Below are 17,875 nucleotides of genomic sequence, written 5' to 3'. Positions count from 1 at the left end.
GGGGACCTGGTCTGGACTTTCCACCGTAGTCGCACCAATGGAAACCCCCAAACACCTCCCTGAGCACTCTCACGACCACCCCGTGAGAGCCCTCCGTTGCCATGAAACAGTGGGGTCTTGACAGGCTAACCAGGGAAGGCCTAGCACCACGGGAAACGCAGTAGAGTCAATGAGGAAGAGGCTGATTCTCTCCCTGTGACCCCCCTGCGTCACCATGACCAAAGGAGTAATGGGCTACCTGATAACGCCGGACCCTAATGGTCGACTGTCCAACGAGTGAACTGGAAAGGGCCTAACCTCTGGAACAATGGGGATCCCTAAACTATGGGCGAATGCTCTGTCGATAAAATTCCCAGTTGCGCCTGAATCGACGAGCGCCTTATGCTGGGAATGCGGGGAAAACTCAGGACAGTTGGCTTGCAAAAACAGGTGGACAACAGAGGGCTCTGGGTGAGAATGTTGCAAGCTCACCTGGGATGACGCCAGAGCGCTCTGCCTGCTGCCTCTACCCCCAGAGGAACCAACCCGACACCGACCGGCAGTGTGACCTCTGCGGCCACAGATGGTGCACGTGAAGGCCCCTCCTCCGGCCTCCCTGAGCACAGCACCCCCTAGCTCCATAGGCACCGGAGCGGTGGTGCTGTGAGATGAAACCGACAGAGCCTCGTCTGAACGTCCGCGGGTGACCAGCAGGTTATCCAGCTGGATGGCTCCCAAAGGAGCCGGGTGGACGGTCCTCAGATACAGGTCCAGCTGCAGCAGGAACCCCTGGCAGCGTGCCGCTGTCCCATCAAACTCCCTGGGAAGGGCGAGAATCCCACTGGGACCGGGTGCAGGGGAGGCGAGTAGTGGAGACCCCTGTTGTGCTGGTGGGGGCGCTGGAGAGACTCCCTGTCTCTCCCAGCGGTCCATAGTTTGGACGACGCGGTCCATGACAGCGCCGAGATGGTGAAGCATCGTGCATTTGGGCCAGGGTGTATATTAAAGTTCTCCTGTTATCACCCATCTCTGATCTCCTGTGCCTGACTTCCCGGCAACCAGTCACTCACCCCCACAATGGGGGCACCCGCTCCTGCTGACTCTATTGATAGGTGTGGAATTCTGTAACGGGGTGAGTGACTGGTTGCCGGGAAGTCAGGCGCAGGAGAGCAGAGATGGGTGATAACAGGAGAACATTAATATACACCCTGGCCCAAAGGCACAGGCGAGTTAGCACATAGCACAACTACGGTAACATGAACAAAACAAACAAACCTAGGTTTGAAACAAACCTAGCGCAAGCCAGCCTATAGCGTAACACCCTACACAAAGAACAATTCCACACACAGACATGGGGGAAGCAGAGGGTAATATACATTTAGTCTGATGAGGGAATGTGAACCACGTGTGCGGGGAAACAAGACAAAACAAATGGAAAATGAAAGGTGGAGCGGCGATGGCTAGAAAACCGGTGACGTCGACCGCCGAACGCTGCCCAAACAAGGAGAGGGAACAACTTCGGTGGAAGTCGTGACGGTTTTGTTGCACTACTTTGCTTTATCTTGGCCAGGTTGCAGTTGTAAATGAGAACTTGTTCTCAACTGGCCTACCTGGTTAAATAAATGAAATGCACATTTTTATATTTGGTAACACTTGCTTATTTACCATCGACTCCAACCCCATTTGATACATTGAACGTATGTGGGTGAAGTAGTGTCTACATAGGGGTACAGGTTGTGAACACACACAAAAGCTCTGACAAAGGCCTTGAGGCCGATACGTAAAGCTTAATAAAGAGTAGTGATACTAGCAAGAGCAGTGTGCGGGTTTCTTCTTTTTTCTCATCTTATTCAACTGTTACCATGCACCTGCAACAAAGATAGCTCAGGTGTGCGAGTGCCTTTAAATTTAGATTATTATAATATACAACAGTAAAAAAACGAGTTGTAAAAATGATTTACTTAACAATGTACACTTGTATTGGCATTCTTCCAATACAAGTGCACATTAATACATATGTATTTAGGTCGTCATTTAGGTATACATTGATACCTAGAACAACTTTTATACTTGTTTGCTGCATGTCTAATTACACCTTGACCGTGGTTTTATAGATATGAGATTTGTAAACAAATGCAAATTAATTGTTGCTAATCTTCCTCCCACTCTATAATTATTATTTTAGATAACTCTGTTATCACTTATAAATGTTTTATGTGAGTTTATTTAAAAATCATAAAAATTGTACATTGCAAAATAATATGGCAGGATTAAGTCATATTTTCTAAATTAAAGATTTTAAATATCACTAGATATTATTTTACATCAGTATACATCTATTGTGAAAAAACAGATATATACACAGAAATTTGAAATGCTAAAGATGCAGGAGAGTAAAATAATGAAATGTTTAAACATGGAGTGCTCTGAGTAAAACAATCACAAAAATAAGAAAATGTAGCAGTTTTAAAATGTTGAAATAAATTTAATCAACAATTTCCGTACAACCTTTGAGAAAATTACATAGTCATGTTATCCATGATACGCCTCATGCTCATGAACCTCATGCCACCGCTCATGCCTCCCATTCCCATGCCCATATCTCTGAAGTTCCTGTACTCTCCAGGCCTCATGTACATCTGCCTGCCTCTGAAGTGGGGCTGCTCATACATCAGCCAGTGGCCGTCCATCACGTTGCAGGACTGGCAGTCAGACATACGGTAACGCTCCTGGATGGAGTCACAGTCGTCCATCATCTCGTGCATCTGACCTCCGAAGTTCTCCCTCTCGTAGATCCTCATCCTGAAGTTTCCACGGTGCTGTTATTTGGGAAATACAAATATTTGAAATAATTACTGACTACACCATACTGTTGATAAGCTCACAGGGCCAATATGATTTGTGTGATTTTGGACTTCACACAGCTACTTCTAGTGGGACTGTTACAGCAGCCTGAATATCATATGGCTTACCATGGGGATCATGCGGCAGGACCTGATACCATCGGTAATTCCCATCATACTCTGGTAGTCTGAGTACTCTCCCCTCCTCATGAAGAACTGGTTTCCCATGTAGTTGGGGCGCTCGTACCCCATGAAGCAGCCGCTCTGAACCCTGCAGGATTGGCACCTGCTCATGTAGGAAGACATGTCAGGGCAGTCGGAGCTGCACTCATAAGAGCGGCCCTGGAAGTTCCTGTCCTCATAGAAGGTGGCCTGAAAATAAAAGGGAATCATATCTTTGAATTAAACAATTGTAGGAAACAAACATTTTAGAGGAATTTGCAGCGCTATTTAGTCCCACTGGTAACCAGGTTATTGGGATAAGTAAAATGATCATGTTGTAGTTAGGGGTGCGTAGAGCACAAGAGCCCTTTTGTATAACAAGCTCTGAAAATGAAAGTAAAAATAATTCTAAGAAATCTTGCCAGTGCTTACCCTGCCCATGTTCATGCTGGTGTTGGACATATTTGCTCACTGTGCTGCTGGTCGCTGCTCCTGAACTGACTTTCTACCTGGTTTAACCCTTTCTTTTATACCTGACCAAACCTAAAGAATCCCTAGCTCCATTGTTCAAACCCCTGCATCAGCATCATGCTCTAGAGGCCTACTGAGGCTACTGAGTTGACGTCCACATTTTCAGGGACTGGATCCCTCAGTCTTTAGAAAGGCTATTTCCAAATCGACTGTTTCTCAAACAAAGCATCAAAACCGTTTGAGAGTTTACAACATTTAGTAACAGCCTTGAAATGGAAGGTTCTCCATACATTGTGCAATACTTTTTTGAAAAGGTTTGAAAGATGCCTTTTTTAAATGCTGGTATAATGACTCAATGTTATAGTAGAGGAAATCACACACATGGTTTTAAGAGTGAAAATCTTTTAGGTTAAACTATGTATTATTACTCATCTTTTGTTCAGTGTGCTGACTTAACGTAGACAGACATTCCTAACCAGTGAATACATAATCAATTGTGAGTAGTTACTTAACTAACCTTTGTGGTTCATAACCATGATACTAGAGAAACTGTTACAAAACTTTAAATAGCATTGTGTATTATAAAAAATATTTCCAATAAATCAATCATCTTTACATTTTTTAATTCCTCTTAAGGAGATTGAACAGGATCTTATTAAGCACTTACAAATTTGTAACATATTTTACAATTTTGTAATTGTTAACATATCATACATATTGCATCCCCCCCAAAATTCAAATAATGGATGATGATGTTCCCTATTTTCAGGGATACGTTTTGACTCGTGAGTGCTACTGGCTGAAATTATACCGTACCTTTCTGGCATTACTTTAAGTAACACCAAAAAAAGTAAATTAGGTAACACTTAGGTAAGGGTCTGTAAAGGGTTTACACCCCTTAATGTCGATGTCCAGGCCCCCTAGAAATCTAATTAGCTCAATAAAAAAATCCCAATACAAGCCTGTCAGTTTAAGCTACAGATATCTGTTTTTTTGCATTGGATGCATCTCAAATAACCACATCCCCTACGTAGGTCACCCTTCCGCATCTGTAGTGAAAGATGACAGAGCTAGAGTGGTGTTTGTCAGACCATGAGACATTCCAAAAATCAGTCTTCTCACAAAATTGTCTGTAGCATCCGAACGGTTCGGCCTAAAAACTATTATGACCCCTCTATGGAAAGATGAGATTCTATGACCCCCACAGGCCTCACAAGACTCGTCTGAAGGTCCCCCGGTACCAGTTGAAAAAATGAATGGAAGTATATATGGAGTCTGTTTCGTGTCAAAAATAAGGTGTTAAATAAAGTTTCCTTATCTTTCTTATGTCTCTCAGATATAGGACAGAGACTTCAGAACAAACTTCCTTTAGATTTTTTGGGGGGGACTATCTGTTGTTCCATGTAGTGAATCTGTTATTCAATGCGTTTGTATGGGCTAATCGCAGTAAGGCCACATATTTGTTTTCATCAAATATTTTTACATATTTTTTTGATACTTAAAGTGGTCTTAAAATTCCAAATCAAATAGCTAAATGATCCTTGGTCTGACGTTCTTAGAAAAATCCATATAGCTCAGTAGAACCCCCACCCCAAACACACACATTTCAGTTCAGATGAATCAATCTGAACACACACACAGTCATTATTTAGCTCACCATTTTGTTCTTCGACTCAAATACAGTTTGATTTGTCACATTCTCCGAATACAATAGGTATAGACTTTACTTTGAAATGCTTACTTGCGAGCCCTTTCCCTATAATGCAGACTTAAAAAGTAAGAACATTTGCAAATAAAGTAGAAAATAGTAACACACTAAATAACTATAATGAGGCTATATACAAGGAGTACCGGTACCGAGTCAATGTGCAGGGGTACAAGGTAGTTGAGGTAATATTTACATCAGTGGCGGTCGTTGACGTTTTAGTTGAGGGAGGACAATATATTTTTTCATGAGCATGGCCTTATTTCTATTACAGCATACTGGATGACTGTCATTCATTCCATTCACCCAGCTCAATGTGACATCGAAAGACAGGCATTTTCAAGTCTTGCCATAGAGTTTCAAGCTGATTTAACTCAAAACTGTAACTCGAACACTCGAACACTCATTCAATGTTGTCTTGGTAAGCAACTCCAGGGTAGATTTGGCCATGTGTTTTAGGTTATTGTCCTGCTGAAAGGTGAATTTGTCTCCCAGTAGATTGAACCAGGTTTTCCTCTAAGATTTTGCCTGTGCTTACAGCTGTATTCCATTTATTTTTAACCCAAAAAACTCCCTAATCCTTGCCGATGACAGTCATCCCATAACATGATGCAGCCACCACCACGCTTGAAAATATTAAGAGTGGTACTCAGTGATGTGTTGTCTTGGATTTGCCCCAAAAATAATGCTTTGTATTCAGAACAAAAATGTAATTCCTTTGCCATATATTTTTATTCTGTACAGGCTTTCTTCTTTTCACTCTGTAGTTGGGTTAGTATTGTGGAGTAACTGCAATGTTGTTTAACCATCCTCAGTTTTCTCATACAACAACCATTAAATACTGTAATCCCTGAGCAGTTTCCTTCTTCTCCGGCAACTGAGTTAGGAAGAACACCTGTATCTTTGTAGTGACTGGGTGTATTGATACACCATCCGCAGCCTAATTAATAACTTCACCATGCTCAAAGGGATATTCAGAGTCTGCTTTTCTTTTTTTTTACACATCTACCTATCGGTGTCCTTCTTTGCGAAGGATTGAACATGTTCATGTCTTTGTGGTTGAAAATGTGCTTAAAATTCACTATTAAATTGAGGGACCTTACAGATAATTGTACATGTGGGGTACAGAGATGGGGTAGTTATTCCAAAATCATGTTATCCACTATTATTGAACACGGAATGAGTCCATCCAACTTATTATGCGATTTGTTAAGCACATTTATACTCCTTATTTAGGCTTGCCATAACAACGGTGTTGAATACTTATTGACTGAAGATATTCCAGCTTTACATTGTGTATTTAACAATTTTCTACAAACAAAATTCCACTTTGCCATTATGGGGTATTGTGTGTAGATCAGTGACACAAAATCTCAATTTATTCTATTCAAAATTCAGGCTGTAACACAACAAAATAAGGAAAAAGGGAAGGGTGTGAATACTTTCTGAAGGCACTGTAATAAATAGTGTAAGCAGCGTATGTGGACAGTGAAATGGTGTGTGTGGCATCAATATGCATGTGTGTGTGTGTTTTGTATGTATGTGTGTGTGTGTGTGTGTGTGTGTGTGTGTGTGTGTGTGTGTGTGTGTGTGTGTGTGTGTGTGTGTTGGAGTGTGAGTGGAATATGTGTGAGTGTGTGTTTGTATAGTCCTGTGAGTGTAACGATTGTCGTCTGGATAAGGAGAAGAGGACCAAGGTGCAGCGTGGTAAGTCTTCATAATACGTTTAATAAATATGAACACTCAAACAAAAACAACAAAACGACAAACGAACAGTTCTGCAAGGTGCAACACTAAACAGAAAATAACCACCCACAACTAACAGTGGGAACCTGGCTACCTAAGTATGGTTCTCAATCAGAGACAACGATAGACAGCTGCCTCTGATTAGGAACCATACCAGGCCAAAACATAGAAATACAAAAACCTAGACATACAAACGTAGAATGCCCACCCACATCACACCCTGACCAAACAAAAAATAGAAACATACAAAGCAATCTACGGTCAGGGCGTGACAATAGCTCCCCCCCCCCCGGACTCCGCACGCAAAACCTGAAACAATAGGGGAGGGTCTGGGTGGGCATTACTCCGCGGTGGCGGTTCTGGTGAGGGACGTGGACCCTGCTCCACTTCTGGCTCGGCCCACTTCAGTGGTGCCTCTGGAGTGGGAACCCTCACCGCCGACCCCGGACTAGAGGATGCCACTGGACTGACGGTCGAGTCTGGAGTGAGTTGCGCCTCCGGACTGATGGGCGGCTCTGGCAGCTCCGGACTGACGGGCGGCTCCGGCAGCTCCGGACTGACGGGCGGCTCTGGCAGCACCGGACTGACGGGCGGCTCTGGCAGCTCCGGACTGACGGGCGGCTCTGGTAGCTCCGGACTGACGGGCGGCCCTGGCAGCTCCGGACTGGAGGGAGAACCTGGAGGGAGGAGACGGAGAGACAGCCTGGTGCGTGGGGCTGCCACAGGGCCCACCAGGCTGGGGAGACCTACAGGAGGCCTGGTGCGTGGAGGAGGAACCGGATGGACCGGGCTGTTGGGGAGCACTGGAGCTCTGGTGCACAGCCTTGGCACCACTCCTCCAGGCTGGATGACCACTTTAGCCCGGACCCTCCAGAGTGCAGGCACAAGTTGAACCGGGCTGTGGGGGAGCACTGGAGATCTGGTGCATACCACTCGCACCTCTCCCTTAAGCTCAATGCCCACATTCGCCCGGCAAGGGCGGAGCGCAGGCATAGGGCGAACTGCACCCTCCCAGCGCCCCGGAGACACAGTACAAAGAGCCGGCGCAGGATACCCTGGGTCGAAACGACGTACCGGAGACCAAACACGCTGAGCTGGCACAATCCGCCCTGGCTGGATGCCCACTCTCGCATGGCACTTGTGGGGGGCTGGCCTATAGCTCTACGGGCTATGAGCGCGTACTGGCGACACCGTGCGCTTCACCGCATAACACGGTGCCTGACCAGTACTACGCCGCTACCAGTAAGCACGGGGAGTTGGCTCAGGTCTATCGCCTGACTCCGTCAATCTCCCCGTGTTACCCCCAATTTTTTGGGGGGGGGGCTGCCTCTCGTGCCTTTTGCGCTGCCATACTAACTCCTCATAGTGTTGCCGCTCAGCCTTAGCTGCCTCCAATTCCTCCTGCGGACGGCGATACTCCACAGCCTGTGCCCAGGGTCCCTTGCCTTCCAGTATCTCCTCCCATGTTCATTTCTCCAGATAGCGCTGCTCCTCCTTACTACGCTGCTTGGTCCTTTTTTGGTGGGTGGTTCTGTAACGATTGTCGTCTGGAGAAGGAGAAGAGGACCAAGGTGCAGCGTGGTAAGTATTCATAATACGTTTAATAAATATGAACACTCAAACAAAAACAACAAAACGACAAACGAACAGTTCTGCAAGGTGCAACACTAAACAGAAAATAACCACCCACAACTAACAGTGGGTTCTCAATCAGAGACAACGATAGACAGCTGCCTCTGATTGGGAGCCATACCAGGCCAAAACATAGATATACAAAACCTAGACATACAAACATAGAATGCCCACCCACATCACACCCTGACCAAACAAAAAATAGAAACATACAAAGCAATCTACGGTCAGGGCGTGGCAGTGAGTTTGCATAGTCAGTGTAAGAGAGTCATTGCAAAAAGGGTTAATGCAATAGTCCGGGTAGTGTTAGGGTTCGTTCCTTACGTCCTTCTTTGTCAATCATTGGTTCCTTGGTGAAATTAGCATTATGACAATATCTGTAATTAAATAATTCAAAAACCTTTATTAATGCAATTGCAGACAGAAGTTGAGAAACAGGAACATAGCACGCATGTTTCTGAGTATGTTCTGCCTCAAACAAAAGGTCTCAAGTTGTTTTATTAAACCGAAGTCCCGCCTTAGTGATGTCACTTACTAGTCATTACCTTTTTACTCCTGAGACCAAAACCCTATATTAACAATGGCTTTTAGTGTTATCTTAAACTTAGCAGTAAACGTCCACTCCCCAAAGCTGATTTCTCGTGGAATGTTTGACTAGCCTTATCTCCTCCACTCCCCTGCAGAGCTCCATCTTCACAGTCACACATTACTCAGAGGGGCCTCTTCATAACGAAATAGAGAGAACTAAAAACAATTGTGGAATACTAAACCTCTACAATGAATTTGTATTGTTAATCTGTAGTCTATGACCCTATAAATGTAAGGAGGGAGGGGTCTTCCCCTTTTAAGGATAATCAATTATTCTAATACACCAAACATTTGTACAGCCCCAATCATGACCCCTAGGTAAATCCTGACAGTAGCCATTTGATTAACTGTTCAGCAGTCTTATGGCTTTGGGGTAGAAGCTGTTCAGGTGCTTTATGGTCCCAGACCTGACGCTTCAGTAATGTTTGCCGTGCGGTAGCACCTTGAACAGTCTATGGCTTGGATGGCTGGGGTCTTTGACAATTTTCCAGGCCTTCCTCTGACACCGCCTGGTAAAGAGGTCCTGGACGACAAGGGGGATCGGCCCCATCTGCACCACCCTCTGTAGCACCTTGCGATCGATGGCGGTGCAGTTCCCATAGCAAGTGGTGATGCAGCCAGTCAATATGCTCTCAATGTTGCAGCTGTAAAACTTATTTTCAACCTGAGGGGTAAGAGGTGCTGCCGTGACTTCTTCACACCTGTGCTGGTATGAGAGGATCATGTTAAGTCCTTGGGGATGTGGACACAGAGGACCTTGAAACTCTCAATCTGCTCCAGTACAGCTCTGTCGATGTGGATGGGGGTGTGTTCGGTGCGCTGCGTTCCCTGTAGTCCATGATCAGGTCCTCTGTCTTGCTTACATTGATGGAAAGATTGTTGTCCTGGCACCACACTGCCAGGTCTCATCGTTGTCGGTGATCAGGCCTAACACCACCGTGTCGTCCGCAAACTTGTTGATGGTGTTGGAGTTGTGTGGCCACACAGTCATGGGTGAACAGCGAGTACAGGAAGGCACTAAGCACACACAACTGAGGGGCCCCAGTGTTGAGGCTCAGCTTAGCTGATGTGTTGTTACTTACCCTCACTACCTGTGGGTGGCCTGTCAGAATGTCCAGGATCCATTTGCAGATGGAGTTGTTCAGTCCCATTGTCTCGAGCTTGGTGATTAATCTGGTAGGGACTGTAGTGTTGAACTTTGAGCTGTTGTCAATTAACAGAATCTTCACATACGGTAGGTATTCCTTTTGTCCAGGTGGGAGAGAGCAGTGTGGAGTACAATAGAGATTGCGTCATTGTGGATCTGTTGGGGCTGTATGCAAATTGGATTGGGACCAGGGTGTCTGGGATGATGGTATCGATGTGCCATGACCATCCTTCGATGCATTTTATAGTTATAGGTGTGAAAGCAACAGGATGATAGTCATTTAGGCAGGTTACCGTTGAGTTCTTAGGAACATGGACAATGGTGGTATGCTTGAAACATGTTGGCATTACAGACTGAAACAAGGAGATGTTGAAAATGTCAGTGAAGACATTTGCCAGCAGGTCTGCGCATGATCACACAGTCATCTGGGACAGCAGGGGATCTCATGCCTTGTTCAGTGTTGTTTGCCTCGATGTGAGCATAGAAGGCGTTCAGCTCGTCTGGGAGGTTTGTGTCACTGGGTTTCCCTTTGTAAGAATATTTTAAGATAATACACAACGCAGAGGACTAACGGTCAAGAGGGAATTAACGATAAATGAAAATAGTGTTTTTTCTGTAATAGGAAATTAATGATCAATGGGTCAGAGACATGGGAGGAATATGTCTAGGCATTGAGCCTGAAACAGGATACTTGTTATTTGGCCATTGGCCCAGTTTTATTGCAAGGAAATCTAATTGGTCAACCACAGGCTAGGGTTGGGTTATAAAACTAAATCCTGTCTCTTTGTTCTGTGGAGAGAATCACTGAGGACAGGGGAGAATGAACACCTCTCAGGTGTGAGTACCTCTCAGCATAACATCCATGAATTGTCCTCTTTGAATAAACCTATTTTTCTCCCCCTGATTTGCTCTGGGGTCTGTGTTATTGAAGAGTAACATCAACTGCTAACACCTTTGTAATCCGTAATAGTTTGCAAACCCTGTGACATCCGATGAGTGTTGGAGCCAGTGCAGTAGGATTCAATATTAGTCCTACAGTATATTGACATTTATCATGTTTGATGGCCTGTCGGAGATCGTAGTGGGCTTTCTTGTATGCGTCCATGTCCGTATCCTGTTCCTTAAATGCGATAACTCTAGTCTTTAGACCGGTGTGGATACTACCTGTAACCCATGGCTTTTTTTCCTTCTGAAAAATCCCTGAACAATATTCAAGTCTGTGCTAGCGAAGCAATCTTGTAGGTTAGCGTCTGCTTCATCGGACCACTTTCATAAAGAGTCAGTCACTAGTACTTTCTGTTTGAATACTGCATGTCTTCCCAGTAGCCTACTTGGTGTATGAACTACTGACTGCTCATAACGTGCATATAATTGTTGACACATCAACCAGGATCAAGGGGCAGGGCAATTTGTGACTTGTTTTAGTAGTCAGTGGCTGTATTGGAGAAGGATGAGTGGTTTAACCTCTTTTCTGAGTGTATATAACCAGTTTCTCAGGCTCCATCTCAGTGTGCTTCATTCTATAGCTAGAGGACTTCTGATATCTCCAGAAGTGATACGTGTATTTTTTGTCTTCATCTGTTGTCTAGTACTGTATTTTTGCTAGCTAGGGCCATCGACTTTAGGTGCTACCAATCATTGCAGTAGCCACTTGGTGTGTGAACTGCTGACTGCTCATAACTTCCAAATTATTTTTGACACATCAACCTGGATCAAGGGGCAGGGCAATTTGTGATTTGTTTTGGTAATCAGTGGCTGTATTTGAGGGGGAGTGGTTTCACCTCTTTTCTGAGTGTATATATCCAGCGCCCCAGGCTCCATGTAGCCTACTTGATGTGTGAACTGCTGACTGCTCATAACTTGCAGATGATTGTTGACGCATCAACCGGGATTAAGGGAAAGGGCAACTTGGGACTGTTGTTGATTTCATAATCAGTGGCTGTATTGGAGAGTGAGTGTTTTTTTCCTCTCATTGGCAATCAGCAATTAGTACAGGGAGGTGTGCACTTTATCTCTGCTAGGCAATTGACAGTTAGTGTTAGTACTGTAGTCTCCCATGGTTCCTCAGCAGCAGCTGTAAGCGGCGGTCATGCCAGTAGCAGTCTTGTCTGCGAAACTAAGACAGTTCTACCAAGTTGTTCTGCAGAATTCATCGAGGAAGGCTCCACACCACTCTCTCACTTGAGTATCTACTTATTTTCTGATGATCTAATTTTGCTCTTTTTTAGCTTTGGAAACTATGAGTGTGTTTTCTATACCTGTTCGCTCCTCTCCCTGTAGGCTTTACAGACTGTCCCCACCCCTTGGCTGCAACCCTTCTAATTTTGTGTACTCTGCGCACACAACCCATGTGGAATCCGGGTCTCTGGAAGTGTTTGGAACTGCCGATCTGCGGTCAAGAACACCGAGTTCATTTCAGCCTATGCTGCTCTTCAGTCCCTTGACCTTTTGGCCCTGACAGACATGGATCACCCCAGAAATCACTGCTACTCCAGCTGCCTTCTTCATCTGACGATTGTCGAGGTGGTGGTACAGGTCTACTAATTTCTCTTAACTGGAGATTTTCTCTTTTCGCCCCCTTTTACCTGTCCATTTGCTCATTTGAATTCCATGCTGTCACTTGAACACTCAAGCTTAACATTGTCATTTATCGCCCACCAGGTGCCCTTGGAGAGTTTCTCAATGAGCTTGACACCTTGAGAAGATCATTTCCTGATGATGGTTCACTGCTTTTCGTACTGGGCGACTAACCTCCTGACGTCTGCCTTCGATTAATTTCTATCCAACTCTCTCGTACCCCTCCTTGGCTCTTTTGAACTCACTCTTTCCCAATCCCCTCCAACTCACAAGGCAGGCAATACCCTTGACGTAATCTTTACTCTGTTTGCCTACTAATCTCAGTGCAACCCCCCTCCAGGTCTTTGATCACTTCTTTGTTTCCTTTTCTGTCTTTCCTTCCTCCAACCCTAGCCACTCAGCCCCTACCCAGATGGTCATGTACCATCACAATCTTCACTCTCTCACTACTCTCTATCCTATCCTACTCTCTATCCTATCATCTCTCCCTTTGGATAAATCCTCCTCCCTCCTTTCTCCTGATTTTGCCTCTTCGATCCTACTCCTCCCTTCTGCATCCTATGACTCGCACTGCCCCCTTTCCACCCGGCTGGCTCTGCCCTTCTCTGTGGCTGAGTGACTCATTGCGAGCTTACAGAACAGTGCTGCTGGCAGCTGAGCAAAAATTGAGAAACTAAACTTCCCGAGTACCAATAATCCTTTCACTCCCTCTCTACCTTCTCTTCCTCTGTATCCATTGCTAAAGCCACATTCTATCACTCTAAATTTCAAGCTTCTGCCTCTAAACCTAGGATACTATTTTCCACCGTCTCCCCCCTCCTTTCTCTCTGCAGACAACTTTGTCAACCACTGAAAAGGTTGACATCCGCTCCTCATTCACTCAGCCTATTGAGTCCACTGGTACCACTCACACAGAACTACCCTTTTCCTTGACCTCTTTCTCAGATTAAATCAGATTAAGATTAAATCCTGTGACTAATGAGGTCTGGCTGCCCAATAACCTGCTCACTCAACCCTATCCACTTCTCCAGACCATTTCTGGAGACCTTCTCCCATTCCTCACTAAACTCATCCCTGACCACTGGTTGCATCCCCTCTGACTAAAAAACTACAGACCTGTATCCCTTTCCTTTCCTAAGCACTTGAGCGTGTTGTCTCTGATCAATTCTCTTGTTATCTCTCTCATAACGATCTTATTGACCCTAATGAGTCAGAGGTTAAGGAAGGTTACTCAAATGAGATGATTAATTTAATCAGGTAACAAATATCCAGGTAGTCAGTTAGATAAATAACAGTCTTCAGATAATGTTAAAGTCATGTCACGACAAGGTACTTGTCATCTCCCGTCTGGATTACTGCAACTTGCTGTTGGCTGGGCTCTCCGATTGTGCAATCAAGTAAATGAGTTGTGAAAATGTAAGATTTGTAAACAAATGCAAATGAATTTGTACTAGCCTTCATTTAACCATATAAGTATTGTTTTAGCTGACTCTTATCTTACTTTGTAAATACTTAATTGTGCATTGCAAAATAACATTGCAGGATCGAGTAATCTATTCTAAATTAAAGATCTGAGATATCATTGGATATCACTTTCCATCCAGCATGCATCTATTGTACACAATCATATCTATACAGAACCATTTAAATGTTAAATGTAGGGAGTGAAATAGTGAAATGCTTAAAGCTGAATTGCCCTGAGAAAGAGAAAAAAATACGAGCATTGTTAACATTTTAAAATGAATTTAATCAACAATTTTCATTCACCATTTGAGGAAATTACATAGACATGCTGTCCATGATACACCTCATGCTCATGAAGCTCATGCTTCCCATTCCCATGCCCATATCTCTGAAGCTCCTGTGCTCTCCGGGCCTCATGTACATCTGCCTGCCTCTATAGTGGGGCTGCTCGTACATCAGCCAAGGTTCGATAAAGACCCAATCCCTTTGTCCCTCAGTCTTCCCACTCTTTCATTCAAACCCAACCCCCTTCCCCTTGAAGTCGGAAGTTTACAGACACTTAGGTTGGAGTCATTAAAACTTGTTTTTCAACCACTCCACAAATGTCTTGTTAACAAAATATAGTTTTGGCAAGTCGGTTAGGACATCTACTTTGAGCATGACACAAGTAATTTTTCCAGCAATTGTTTACAGACAGATTATTTCACTTATAATTCACTTTATCACAATTCCAGTTGGCCAGAAGTTTACATACACTAAGTTGACTGTGCCTTTAAACAGTTTGGAAAATTCCAGAAAATGACATCATGGCTTTAGAAGCTTCTGATAGGCTAATTGACATAATTTGAGTCAATTGGAGGTGTACCTGTGAATGTATTTCAAGGCCTACCTTCAAACTCAGTGCCTCTTTGCTTGACATCATGGAAAAATCAAAAGAAATCAGCCAAGACCTCAGAAAAAGTCTGGTTCATCCTTGGGAGCAATTTCCAAACACCTGAAGGTACCATGTTCATCTGTCCAAACAATAGTCTGCAAATATAAACACCATGAGACCACGCAGCCATCATACCGCTCAGAAAGGAGAAGCGTTCTGTCTCCTGGAGATGAACGTACTTTGGTGCGAAAAGTGCAAATCAATCCCAAAACTACAGCAAAGGACCTTGTGAAGATCCTGGAGGAAACAGGTACAAAAGTATCTACATCCAGAGTAAAACGAGTCCTATATCGACCTAACCTGAAAGTCCGCTCAGCAAGGAAGAAGCCACTGCTCCAAAACCGCCATAAAAAAAGCCAGACTACGGTTTGCAACTGCACATGGGGACAAAGATCATACTTTTTGGAGAAATGTCATCTGGTCTGATGAAACAAAAATTGAACTGTTTGGCCATAATGACCATCGTTATGCTTGGAGGAAAAAGGGGGAGCCTTGCAAGCCGAAGAACACCATCCCAACCGTGAAGCATGGGGGTGGCAGCATCATGTTGTGGGGTTGCTTTGCTGCAGGAGGGACTGGTTCACTTCACAAAATAGATGACTTCATGAGTAATTAAAAGTAGGTGGATATATTAAAGCAACATCTCAAGACATCAGTCAGGAAGTTAAAACTTGGTCGCAAATGGGTCTTCCAAATGGACATTGACCCCAAGCATACTTCCAAAGTTGTGGCAAAATGGCTTAAGGACAACAAAGTCAAGGTATTCGAGTGGCCACTACACAGTTCTGACCTCAATCCTATAGAAAATTTGTGGGCTGAACTGAAAAAGTGTGTGCGAGCAAGGAGTCCTACAAACCTGATTCAGTTACACCAGCTCTGTCAGGAGGAATGGGCCAAAATTCACCCAACTTATTGTGGGAAGCTTGTGGAAGGCTACCCGAAACGTTTGACCCAAGTAGTGGTCGATCAGGGCCCTGTCGTTCCATCCCGCTCCGGCGGCCAGGGTCCGGAAGTCCAGGGCGAACTCCTGGGCGCTCATCGTCCCCTGCCTCAGGTGGAAGAGACGTTCACCCGCCGCTCTACACTCGGGCGGGTGGTCGAAGACTGCCAGGATGCGGCGAGCTAACACCTCGAAGTGGTCCAGCGCCGCATCTCCTTCTACCCACACGACTTTAGCCCACTCCAGGGCTTTCCCCGAGAGGCACGAGACGAGGGCGGACATCCTCTCACGTCCTAAAAGAGCCGGGTGGAGTAACTGGTTGCCGGGAAGTCAGTCGCAGGAGAGCAGAGATTGGTGATAACAGGAGAACATTAATATATACCCTGGCCCGAAGGCACAGGCGAGGCAGCACAAAGCACAACCACGGTGTCATGACGTTGGTCTGGGGGTAGGTTTATGACAGTCATAAATACCTCTGCCCCCCTTTTTCCCTCTCTCTACCCTACTGATGTAAAATTTGAAAATCCCTTTGTTAACATAGAGATTCTGGGAACATCAGAAAGGTGGGGGGAAACAACTATATTCTGGTAATCCGACCAATTGAACATATGCGGTGGTACCTAATGTATATTATGTCAGTTCGGTTGTCATCTGGCACATTCTCATCAATGATAGAATGGCAAACTCTACAGTGGAAAGTCTACACATCAGAGTTATCGGATTCACATGGAATTGTTGTTCAATTCAAATGTTTGAATATGAAATTATTTGTGATGGGATGAAATGTGATTTTAGTTTCTAAATTTTGAGAATTGGGTTTTCAAGAGTGAATTAGGCCCGACTCAGTGGCCTGCCCACGTGAAGAGACATAGGTTGTAAATTATGAAACACACCCAATTTCACCCTCCACTATATAAGCCATTGAGGAAAATTTAACCTCCGGTTCCAAGTACCTGTGGTCTGCAGCCTTTGCGTTAAAAGGGACTAACATGTCAACTACAGAACTAAGCCAACCTCAGCGTTAGCTTTGGTTGCGAATGGTATGAACTTTGCACTCTTATTCACTCCAGAAGTGATACCTCCTAGCCGTGAGTTTGCAACAGCAGCTGCAAACGCGGGCTAGGAAAGAACAGAGTTTCCCGTCTACCACACAACGACGTTACTACAACGTATTCAATTTACCAGCAGAGACATTCTTCAAAGGACAAAGGACTCGGTTGGGCAACACGGCCTTCCATCTACCACCAACCTACCGATCGCAGCTCAGAGTAAATATCGATTGCATTTTCCTTTTCCAAATGGGCGGTAATTTAGAATGCATAGGATACTGTATTTACGATAGCATGGTTTCTTTCTATGTTCCTCAAGTCTTCCCGCTCTTTCACTCAAACCCAGCCCCCTTTTCTTTTGTGTAACCAGCTGTCATATCTGTTCCACCCGCTAGGGATGTTTTCCTTTATGACGTAATTTGTAATCAAGGTATATGTAATTCTGTGTGATTGGTTAGGTATTTAGTAAATAAATAATTAAACCCTATTTTGTATTGCTGATTCAACTTGTTAGCCAGGGTTCGTGAAGATAACCAGGAATTTATAACTTTCAGATGAGACTGAAATAAGGTGACGATTAATATTGACTGCTATTGATGTAAAATATTATTAGGTCTTTTAAGAGTTTATTCGGAAGA

At 44.5% G+C, this 17,875-nt stretch overlaps 1 protein-coding gene across 1 annotated transcript; it reads right to left on the bottom strand.

Moving 5' to 3' along the window:
• Positions 1-2,463: 2,463 nt before the first annotated feature.
• LOC129821124 (gamma-crystallin M3-like) lies at positions 2,464-3,483 on the bottom strand. Its single transcript, XM_055878443.1, has 3 exons — positions 3,417-3,483; positions 2,952-3,194; positions 2,464-2,798 (listed from the first exon to the last, which is right to left on the bottom strand). The coding sequence occupies exons 1-3, from the start codon at positions 3,444-3,446 to the stop codon at positions 2,499-2,501; spliced, it is 573 nt and encodes a 190-aa protein (XP_055734418.1). The 5' UTR covers positions 3,447-3,483; the 3' UTR covers positions 2,464-2,498.
• Between the last annotated feature and the right edge of the window lie 14,392 nt (positions 3,484-17,875).

Source organism: Salvelinus fontinalis, chromosome 23, assembly GCF_029448725.1.
Source record: "Salvelinus fontinalis isolate EN_2023a chromosome 23, ASM2944872v1, whole genome shotgun sequence".
NCBI classification, from domain to species: Eukaryota; Metazoa; Chordata; class Actinopteri; order Salmoniformes; family Salmonidae; genus Salvelinus; species Salvelinus fontinalis.
This window is presented reverse-complemented; position numbering and strand designations above follow the sequence as displayed.